This window comes from Acomys minous (genome assembly GCF_964271855.1).
Source record: "Acomys minous genome assembly, chromosome: 15".
In the NCBI taxonomy this organism is placed as follows: Eukaryota; Metazoa; Chordata; class Mammalia; order Rodentia; family Muridae; genus Acomys; species Acomys minous.
Window position 1 is genome coordinate 72,911,154 of NC_140497.1, and position 11,263 is coordinate 72,922,416.

The window sequence follows — 11,263 nt, forward strand, 5'->3', positions numbered from 1 at the left end:
GAGGAGTCACTCGGTGACTACAGTGCCTTAGAAGGTGGTCCCTCCACCGCAGAGATCACTTCCTTCTTCTTGAGACTTTGAGGAAGGACATCCCAGGGTCCCACAGTGGAAGGGCAGGGCACTAGCATGAGGCATGCAGCACACGCGCGCGTGTCCCCAACCCACTCAGCTCAAGGGCGGGGCGCTGTCCTTTCTGATGTGGGATCCTGAGCTCAGGGAATTTCCCGGGTCCCACGGCTTTTCCAGCCACTATGCATAAAAGGGACTCGCAGGGCCCCAGAGCCCCAGATTGCTCCTCAGAGCCTCCAGCCAGCCCCTGCGCTCCAGACTCTAGCAGCACTTCTGCTCAGCGCCATGGCCCCAGGCACACGCCCACTCCTCCGTACCGCGATGCTGCTTCTGCTCCTGCTGCTGGCCATCAACCAACAGGCTACAGGTGAGACCCATTTACATCCCGTTTACATCCCCGGAGAAGCCTCGGGTAGGCAGCCACCCGCAGCCCCTCTGACCAAGTGTCTTCTCCCATCGGGGCGATTGTAGGCAGTGAGCTGCGATGCCAGTGCTTGAAGACCCTACAAAGGATTGATTTCAAGACTATCCAGAGCTTGACCGTGACACCCCCGGGACCTCATTGCACCAAGACAGAAGTCATGTGAGTATCGTTCCCCCCCCCGCCCCCCCCCCGTACCTCTGTCATTGCTAGAGTCGCTGCCCACATCCTCCTTATGCCCCATGCTCACCCCCAGTGGAACCTGGTGACTTACAAGGGTCTCCACTTGTTTCTGCAGAGCCACTCTCAAGAACGGTCAAGAAGTTTGTCTCAATCCTGAAGCCCCGTTGGTTCAGAAGATCATCCAGAAGATTCTGAACAAGTGAGTTGTGGTTACATTTGCCTGGAGCCTTGGTCAGAGTACTGGCATCTGATTCCTGAAAATTGTAGCGGGGGGGAGGGGGGAAATAAAGGTTAACTACGAACCAGAAACCTAGATTATTATTTTCATAGTTAACTTTGCCTTGCGATCATCGCTTGGCTTTAGTATCAGAAGGACACAACCTAATTCTACCGTCCGCACTCTCAAAAGTTCGACTCTAATGGTTGGCTGCTGTGTGTGTCCCCTAAGAATTAAGTAGAATGAGCGAATGCTGTTGGTAAAGCCTCTGGTGTACTATGTTGATATAGTACTTAACCCTGCTCTTTCTAGGTCTTTGAGCTGTAAAGGGTAACTCCTGGGTTTGGTCAAGGTGTGCCTCTGAGGCTGCCTGATGAAGAACAAGGGTTTGCCACGCACCTGTTGTTCACAGTTTAAGGGAAGCTAGTTATCCTTAATATCATTTGGCCAGTCTGAAGCTAGCACAATTGTAACCCCAGTTACTACAACACTAATATCGCAGCATCCAGAGTGTTTATTGCCAGGTAGGACAGACATGGTTCAGGGAACAGCTCCCTGGTGGCAGGTTAGATATGGTTGCATTTGGGGCATAAAATAAAACAAGGTCCAGGGTGAAGTCAACAGATGAGGGCTTTGCAATCAGTCTTTAAACTACCTACTAAAATCAACCGGTTTTTCTCATCAGAGGCAAGGCTAACTGACCAGGAAAGAAGGGGCGTGGGCTGTTGCACCTCAAGGAGAAGAACTGAAGATAAGAGAAGCGAACAGCACCTGGGAAGCCTGCATGGTGCCTGACGTGCCTCACCGTCTGAGAGTTCAGCTACTTATATGCCTATTTATTTATTTATTTATTTTTCAATGCTAAGATATTGTTAAGTTTATTATATTTAAAGATACATGTTTGCCGATTCACTGTGATATCATAACATGTCATTTTAATATGTGAAACTGAGGTTTAATTTAATAATGTTTATTGTGTTAAATTAACGTTAGTTTGCTTATGTAGTTAGAAGGTGATGCATTTTGAAGTCTGTTCCTTCATTGCTTTCTGGGGTGGGTGAGTTTGGCACTAGCTACATCACACCCACACTCTGATAGAGATCGGAGGACAAACAAATGCAGTCAGATCACTTTCAAGCAGCTATTTATTTTTCAGTGATTCTATATTATGTGTGTACAATATTTCTGTTGTTTAGGCTTTCAATAACGGCGATGTTGTGAATTATGAATATCCTGTAGACAATTTCGGTCTCCCTTGTAAGGCACAGTGCCTGATTAGCCCTCGTTTTATCATGCTTTCTCATGTGTTGAAGTAGAGACATTTATTTATTCATGTGCCTTTGCACATAACAACAACAAAAAAATAAAACCTTTATTTAAAAGTATAAACACGCTTAAGTTTGTTTTATACTTCTTCCACTGTACCCAAGGTGTCGGGAATGCAAAAGAAACCATCTGTTCTGTAGGGACCCCTACTAGCTGGACCCTCCCTTGTTTCTCTCAAGAAAGCACCTTGAAATTCCTTTTCCACATCTATGTAGATTGGTCTTGGAAATAATCCCTGTTTGATGTATTTTCCTCACTACAACCAACTTGAGGTTCAGCACAACAGCTTTTGAAAATTTAACAAATAGTTTCTAAAAGCTCTCATTTAAATTATTTTCTTATGCTTTTATTTATTTTACAAACATCCCTTGCTTTCCCTCACAATAAAGTTGGGTCTGAACTGCAGTAATGTGGCAGATCCTTCCTCAGGACTCAGTCTGCGTAACGAAGATAAAACTGGGTGCTTAATCAGTGTGAAAGACCACCATGAGGGGGGCTCTCCTAACCTTCAGGGAAAGAGAGGTTAATTTCCTGAAATGTAATGCTCTTCTAAGGTCAACAAGCTTAAGTGCCCTCTTATCATGCTGGCTTTAACTTAAAACTCCCAGACAGACAGGAGCACACTGAACCTCCAGACATGAGGCAGGGAACAACGCTGAGCCTGTGAAAGCACCCTCCCGACCTGAACAGGAAGAAAGGGTGTTTATATGGGACCTGGAAATAGATCGAGCGGTGATTCACTGGACCTGTCCCTTGGCCAGCAATCCTAGCTCATACCCTGAGGAACAGCATCCGGGAGAGGACTTGCCTGGTGGCCTGGCACTCGTATGACCCTTTCAGATATTATCCTTACTGCTATTTTACCCTTCCCTCTCATTCTTCTGCATTTATCTCTCTCACCCTCCCTAGCGAGTAAATCTACATTCCCCCCCCCATCTCCTCCTGTCAGACCCCTCGCGCCAGACTAAGTTAATCTCTTTCCATAAAACAGAATGCTATTTCTCCTTATAAGGTAAATGAGATACTTTGAGTTTCAAGATTACTAAGTGACATGGTATTCACAGTTCTATTAACTTTTCACCTAAAAAGTTTGGTTTGTTGATGCAGGAAAGGTATGTAAATATGGTATAACGGAGTCATTTAACAAGACAGAAGAATTGGAACTCATAATTGAGTTTTAGTAATTCAATTTTCAGTACATTGAAATAGCATACAGCTCCTAACCAAATACAAATTGTTCACATGTCCTGAATTCCATTGTCCTGATATCCTACACATAGACGGTGGGTTTCACTAGATCTTGATGGCTATAGAAAATGGTGTAAAAGGAAAGACTATTGCAACATGCTGAAAGTTGCTTTGTACGAACATGGATTATTCTCAAAGAAAAAAAAATAAAAACTTTCTCCAGGAATAGGGAGATGGCTCAGTCAGCAGAGTGTACACCCCACAAACATGAGAGTCTGAGTCTGGATCCCTGCACCCATATAAAAGCTGAGCATGATGTTGCTTCTGCCTTACAGACACACACACACACACACACACACACACACACACACACACACACACACACAAGCACGCACATGCACACACACAATTTTCTCATTAAAGCGTTCTTTTAGATTAACTGCAAATATCATTGCTTTCTATGAAATTCCATAGTTCCTCCTCCAGAAAAGGTCATGACTTTATTAAGAGTTTTATTGCATCCCATAATTCCTTTCCCTTCCAAATAAAACACACTGGGGAATAAAATCCACTTCCTGGTTGGCTCATGTCTAGGAACCTTTTCTTTCTTTTTCAGTAAGGAGGGACAAGACAGTACATTGCTCTGGGGAATGTGATGCCTGAGTCCATCAGAGCTGCTGAGGAGAGCTAGCATCCCTCTCTGTTGCCCTTCCACACTTTATCCTTTTATTCTGCCCATAGGACACTTAGAAAAGACAAAGCCTACCTGGAGAGAGTTCTTGTCTCCTGTTTTGAGACATGGCCTTTTTAGACACCCAGGCTGGCCTCAACTCTTGATCCTTCTATCTCAGCCTCCAAAAGGCTTGGATTGCAGGTGTGAGCTATTGTACCTGGAGCCAGCTTTTGACTTCAAATGAAACAGAAACCGCGAGATGCTAAAATGAAAGCAGGGCATCCAGGCAGGTTTCTAAGCACAAAAATCCACACAGAGGCGAAAAACTCTCACTCCCTAGTCATTCTGAGTGTAAGATCCGCACTTCCCTTACTAGGAGCGCTGGTGGTAGTATTCCTACAGCTCAATTTAGACTGTTTAGGAAATGATTCGAATTATTATATTCAATTGAGAGCTCATGTATAATTATTGCATTAATAAAGTTTCACTGGATTGAGGCAGTTTTGCTTCTGCTGTGTCTGAGATAGGGTCTATCCATAAAGGACTGTCTGATCTGGAACTTGCTAAGTAGACCATGTTGACCTCAAACTCTCAGAGATCCACCGCCTCTGCCTGAAGCAACGATTTTATACTTACATAAGTTGTTACCTTGCCCACATTAATCACCTCATGTAATCACCAACAGCATCCCATAGTTGTCCCTTGCTAAATTCATATTGATTATTATATTAGCAAATAATTAGACCTTGGCAAGTTCTCCATGATTATTTCCCCCCCTGTTTATTGAAAACGTACAGTTGACATTTGACATTTTTTACTGTAGCCAAAAAGAAATTAAATACTAGGAGACACCAGGCTAAAATGAGGGACTCTGACAGTGTTTTCCAAATGGGAACGTTTACAATGTACCTGAACAGGAATGTGGGAGACTAAAGAAAAGCAAGGGGAGTGTCTGGCAGGGGGGGCACCAACAAGGTATGAGTTAGAATGCACAGGGCTAATTTGAGGGTGAGGGAGTGCCCATAATGCCTTAGCTAACATCTTATTGGTGTGATAAAACACCTGGCAAAACCACTTGGGGGTTATTCTACCTGGCAGCTCAAGGTGGGGGATGCTGGGCCAGCCGGAGCATGAGGAAGTTGCTCAGGCTTTATTCACAGTCGAGCATCAGAGAGTGACCGGTGCTGCTGGCCCACTCATCTTCTCCTTTCCCCCGACCCCCTTTTAGTGTGTTGCTCCCATGGGATGTTGCCGCCCATACTGAGGGTAAGTTTCCCTGCTTTGTCAAGCCTTTCTGTAAAACACTGTCATAGACACACTAGGAGGTATGTTTCCATGGTGATTCTAATTCCATCGAGTTGATAATGAAGATCAACAATTACATATAAGCACATACATGCAGAAAGTAATAAGGTTGTGTGGGTATCTTTATAGACTATTGAAATTCGTTCATGCACGTGAATAGAGGATGTAGAAAAGACACTATATACTTTTCCAGGTTTTTTTTTGTCATTTTATTTATTTATTTATTTATATTTCCGTGATCATTTATTTCTGTGTATGTTTATGTGTGGGGGCATGTGAGTGCCATGGAGGGCTTGCGGAGCCCCAGAGGACAGATGTCAGGAGTCAGTCTTCTTCTACTGTGTGGATCCCTGAGATCAAAATCAGATCATCAGAGCGGACGGAAGCACCTTTACCTCCTAGGCCGCCTCCCTGTCACATTTACAAACTTTGTAATTTCATAAGATTCTAGATGGAAAAAATGTATAAAATGCGATCATAGGAAAATTTACTTTTTTATTTGTGATATCAAGGCTTCTATAAAATATTTATGTATACACGCACATGTTATATCCATGCATATATACAATTGTATAATATATACAATTCGAGAGACAATAACAAAATGAACAGCCATGCACAGTTCCAGAACTTTACTGGGATTCCTGTTCGTCTCTGTGCCCTCCCAAGGTTCAGTCCCTCTCCAGCACTTTCTCCACTGCAGCTCTGTCTTGACAGTGTTGTCTCACATGTACCACTAAATTTAACTCATCATCAGACTTTCAACAATTGTCTAGTCTTATGTTTGAACTTTGGATGAATGAGATGTGCTTTATAGACAACAGCCCATCCTGACATTCAGCAGCTTGTATGTGCACTTCATACTTTGTAGAAGTTCACTTCAGCATTTATTTGATTCATCAAGGGCTAGAAATCTGAGTTGCTTATAGTTTTGCTATTATGAATAGTGCAAAACTCAACATTTTAGTACTGGCTTCCAGCTATATTTATTATAGAGGTCAAGAATATACATGTAAAAATGGAATTACTAGCTGTGCTGTACTAATTATAAACTTATCTTCACGTTGAGCAAGTCAGACCCAAACTATTTTCTTTTTGACATCAAAGCAGAAAAAAAGTTTTATTTTTCATCTATCAGACAATCTTTATAGTGATTTGTACTTGACCAGATATTTTTCTTTTTTAATTTAATTTTATTAATTATTCACTTTACAGCCTGGCCATAACTTCCTCCTTCTTCTCCTCCCAGTCCCACCCTCCGTGTTTCCCTTATTTGTCGCTCCCTACTCCCCAGAGAAGGGGGACACCCCCTACCTACCCACACCAGCATATCAAGTCACATCAGGACTAAGAACATCCTCTTCCCCTGTGGCCTGGTGAAGTAGCCTGGCAAGGGAAAGTGCTCAAAAAGCAGGCAACAGAGTCCATGTCAGAGTCAGCCCCGCCCCCGTTCCCCTTACTAGGAGACCCATATGAGGACCAAGCTGCCCATCAGCTACATCTGTGTGGGGGCCTAGGTCCAGTCCATACATGGTCCTTCAGTCTCCAAAGACCCAGCCTGGGCCCTGGTTACTTGGCTCTGTTGGTCTTCTTGTGGAGTTCCTGTCTTCTTTGTGTCTTTCCTTCCCCTGACTCTTCCACAAGACACCCTGAGCTCCACCCAATGTTTGGCTTTGGGTCTTTGCATCTGTTGACATCAGCTGCTGGGTGGAGCCTCTCAGAGGACAGTTATGCTAGGGTCCCATCAGCAAGCACAGCAGAGTGTCTTTACTAGTGCCAGGGGTTGGCTGTCTTCCATGGGGTAGGTCTCAGGTTGGGTCAGGCACTCGTTGGACATTTCCTCAATCTCTGTTTGATTTTTGCCCCTGCGCATCTTGTAGGCATGATAAGTTTTTGGGTCAAAGTTTTTGTGGGTGGGTTGTGTTTCCTTCCTTCCGCCAGGAGTCTTGTCTAGTTAGAGGGTGGCCTCTTCGGTCTCCATGACCTCTGCTACTAGGAGCCTCTCTTATATCCTTCCAGGAGCCTACCCTGTCATAGGTCTCCATCACAGAGACGCCTCTGGCCAAGGCTTCTCCTCTCTTTGCATGCCCTCTGTCTTCCCTCCATCCCTCCCCTCGGGTCTGATATGGACCCTCATTTCTCTCTGCGCTCCCTCTCTTACCCTCTTCCCTCTCCTTAGCCAAATATTTTGAGCATCCTCCCTCGGATCCTCCTTGTTACTCAGCTTCTTTAGGTCTGCGAATTGTAGTATAGTTATCCTGGACTATGTGGCTAAAATCCACTTATGAGTACATACCATGTGTGTCTTTCTGGGTCTAGGTTACCTCACTTACAATAATCCTTTCTAGTTTCATCCATTTGCCTGCAAATTTTATGATTCCCTTGTTTTTAATAGCTGAGTGGTATTCTATTCTGTAGATGCACCACATTTTTAAAATCCATTCTTCAGCTGATGGACACCTGGGTTGTTTCCAGATTCTGGCTATTACGAATAAAGCTGCTATGAACATAGTAAGAAAATGTCCTTGCTGTTTGTAAACCAAATACTTCAAGGGAAGAAAGTTCAGTTTCTATTAGCCTAAACTTGCTACCTCTAAGAAGGGAAAAATAAATACATGAAAATCACTGGTAAGGCTTCAAATAAAGAAAGGGCTTGCAGATTAGGGGCCCAGCTGACTTAGTCAACATGTGCAATGCCCTGGGTTCTGTCATTGGCAAAGGAGGAGAAAAGTTAATTTAAACAAAGAAATAAATCACAAAAATTATAAGTAAATAAATTCCTGTCGTGAATATTGCTGCTGTGATAATGAAAACGTCTCTCTGAAAACATCGCCCCACCCCCGTGTGTATGGATGCTCTTCTTTAACAGAATCTGAATGAACCTTCATCATTTTGAGTTGTGGCTGATAAATTCTAATGTTGATAGAAGACATATAAGAGGCACTAGTGAGAGCATAGAAGTCCTGTGTAGAGGGGGAAGGCCGCTCACTCTTGCCACTTGCTTCATTGTGAGGATGAGGGTCAAGTGCAGCCAGATGTCCCAGCTTCTCTGTGGAGAGATCTTCCCATCCTCCTTCTGCAATGTCCCCTTGAGCCATAGATGCAAGAGCCATGCTGCAGAGTATCCACTGCTACTGGACTCCTCAAGATCCAGCCATCTTTGCAGTGTGTCCAACTGAGATTTTTTTTCTGCAAAGGTGGCTCTGGGTTGTGATGGTTGGACCAAAGCAATTCACTAGCGTTCCTCTTCTGCCACCTGCTGGTCATTTTCAGACTCAACTCTGTCAGACTGTTAACCACTTGACTACCTAATAGTAGTTACTGGTCTTTATGTACGTTTCCTTTTTTACAAATGCAGTCTATAATAAAGATGCGTGAGTATCGTTTCACATAGTTACAGAAATTTTGAATATGGTAATTTAGAATTAGATTATATTTAATTTATAGATCAGTTTGAAGATAGATAATTGATGACTCTTTAAAATAGTAAATCGTTTTTATAATCTTCATGTAGTGTGTGAATAAAGATCTTTAAAATAACATTTAAAAGATCTCCTTCTTGAATATTTCTTCTCAAACTTGTTCCTAGAAACGTTTGTGTCTTTTATTTGCATAAGCAGTTATAAGCAGTATCGTTCAGACTTCAGTTCCTGACGTTTGAAGTGTAATTTGTTCAAATGATGCATCTACTTTGAATTTTCTTTGTGGACACTTATAGAATATGTCACTAATGGCACTTTTATGTTTTTCATTCACTGTCACTTATGCCTTTAACTAGCTTTACTGCATTGACGAGGCAATTCCAGTGCAGCTCATATTTGAATGGAGACAGTGCTAGCCAATGCTGCTAGTCAGTTCTCAACAAACTTCTTAAATGTTTTATCCCCTAACCTTCACAAAGTTAGGAAGCTATTTGCCATTAGTGTATTATTTCCTTTAAGGTTATGAATTAATATCAAATTGCATCCTTCTTACTGTTTCTTATGGTTACGGTTGTAGTTACCACCACCATTATTAATGAGCATCACTCTTACCATCATTATTACTATTTATACTCCTAGTTCATTGATGGCCAAGTCTACAGCTAAGAAGCTTCACGCGTCTTGAGGGTTTAGGTAGAACTCTGTGCTTTGTGAAAAGCAGTCGAAACTTCAGAGTTAGCTTAAGAGAAATCTGAAAAGGGAACACAGAATTCTCTACTTAATTCTGCTGCTCTCTGACAATAACCGAGGGTCTGTTCAGAGAATAAAACAAACATATAAAAAACAACCAAAAGCAAAACAAGAAGAGAACAAAAGGACCATCAAAGACAATGTTAAATATGCAATAAGCGCTCCATGACAGCATCTTGGGGAACGCTGTGCAACTTACCAAACCCAGCATGTAACTTTATATGCAGTAACACGTGGCTGCTGAGCGATTCATTACAAACATGCCCTACCCTGTATCAAAAGTGGTACTAATGATAAGCAGTAGCTGGAGTAATGCTTTTAGAAAATTACATTTAAAATACACAGTTAATGCAACACTGGAAGAAAATTTATTTTGAACACGTATACAGTTATTAACAACAACACATAATACAAAGTTACGTTAAAATTTAAACCCAGTTTCCTTTTTAGAGTTCGCATACAGGGATGGCTGTTATTATGGGGCTCTAATGAAGGTATGGCAAAAGATAATTATGGGGAATATTTAAGCATAGCATACATTGTTTAAAAATTACAGGAGGGTAGGCTTCTGCACACACTGGGTTGTTGGAGGTAGGTCTGATATATTTGATGCTAATTACTGCTGGCAACCTTGGGGTTGCTATGTAACCTTGTCGAAGGAACATCCTGTTTGACCAATAGAGGGCCATCACACCTGGGCAGGGCAAATAGGATAGGCGTGGCTAAGGTTCCCCGGCTTGTGGGGGCAGACAGAGAGAATCTTGGGAAGGAGGAGAGCAGGAGGAAGCAGGAGCTAGTGCCAGGGATTAGGCAGGAGTAAGCACATGGCCCCTTGGATGGAGATCGGCCCAGATGATGTTAATTAGCAAGTATTTGGGATTATGGGTGGGAGGTAGCGCAATAGAAATTATTAGAAACAGATGGGGTTGGGGCAGGTATCCCAAACCTGCCCCAACATGGGAAGTAGTTTAGGGGATTAATATCTGCCCTGGCCCAGGTTAACTAAGGCTATTTTAAAATATAACCGGTGTCTGTGTCCTGATTGATTGCTAGTGAGTTAGAATACCACCTTTAAAAGTAAGTATAGGCCTGATAATAAACATTATTAGGCCATACTCATAAGTTGACCACAACACCACATTAAAAAGGCGAATCAAGACAATATATCCAGTATTCCAGTTGCCAAGCTGCAGCTGAGCCGTTTACTGACCTTTAGAGAAAACAAGATTAGAGTGTGTGAGTCACCTTCCAAATACAGTAGCAAACATCTTAGAAGAGTCAATTAACAAAGAGGCACAGTCAAACATAGGCCTCAGAGTTTTGAGGGTTGGCCTATGAACTTCTGACAGGTGTGGTTGGCCGGTGCCTGAGGCTCGACAGTCAACTAGATGGGAGGACACAAATGAGGAGGTAGCTCCTTCCTCTCACAGGCAGGTGTGAAGGAGAGAGAGAGAGAGAGAGAGAGAGAGAGAGAGAGAGAGAGAGAGAGAGAGACAGACAGACAGACAGACAGACAGACAGACAGACAGACAGAGACACACAGAGAGAGACAGAGAAACAGAAAGAGACACACACAGAGAGACAAAAAGAGAAACAGAGACACACAGAGAGAGAGAGACAGAGAAACAGAGAGACAGAGAGACAGAGACAAAGACAGAGACACAGAGATACAGAGAGATAGAGAAGAGGAGAGAGACACAGACACACAG

General features: G+C 42.9%; 1 protein-coding gene across 1 annotated transcript; it reads left to right on the forward strand.

Annotated features, from left to right (window-relative positions):
- Positions 1–206: 206 nt before the first annotated feature.
- On the forward strand, positions 207–2,266 carry LOC311585399 (C-X-C motif chemokine 2-like). Its single transcript, XM_084760546.1, has 4 exons — positions 207–436; positions 541–652; positions 789–872; positions 1,576–2,266. Exons 1-4 carry the CDS (start codon positions 355–357, stop codon positions 1,589–1,591), a joined length of 294 nt encoding a protein of 97 aa, XP_084616672.1. The 5' UTR covers positions 207–354; the 3' UTR covers positions 1,592–2,266.
- Positions 2,267–11,263: the final 8,997 nt, after the last annotated feature.

What these genes read in the sequence shown, in the direction of transcription:
- LOC311585399 (XM_084760546.1), top strand. Translation starts at nt 355, where the DNA reads ATGGCCCCAGGCACACGCCCACTCCTCCGTACCGCGATGCTGCTTCTG. An exon ending in CATCAACCAACAGGCTACAG is followed by an intron (nt 437 to 540) that starts GTGAGACCCATT and finishes GGGCGATTGTAG; the next exon opens with GCAGTGAGCTGCGATGCCAG. An exon ending in TGCACCAAGACAGAAGTCAT is followed by an intron (nt 653 to 788) that starts GTGAGTATCGTT and finishes TTGTTTCTGCAG; the next exon opens with AGCCACTCTCAAGAACGGTC.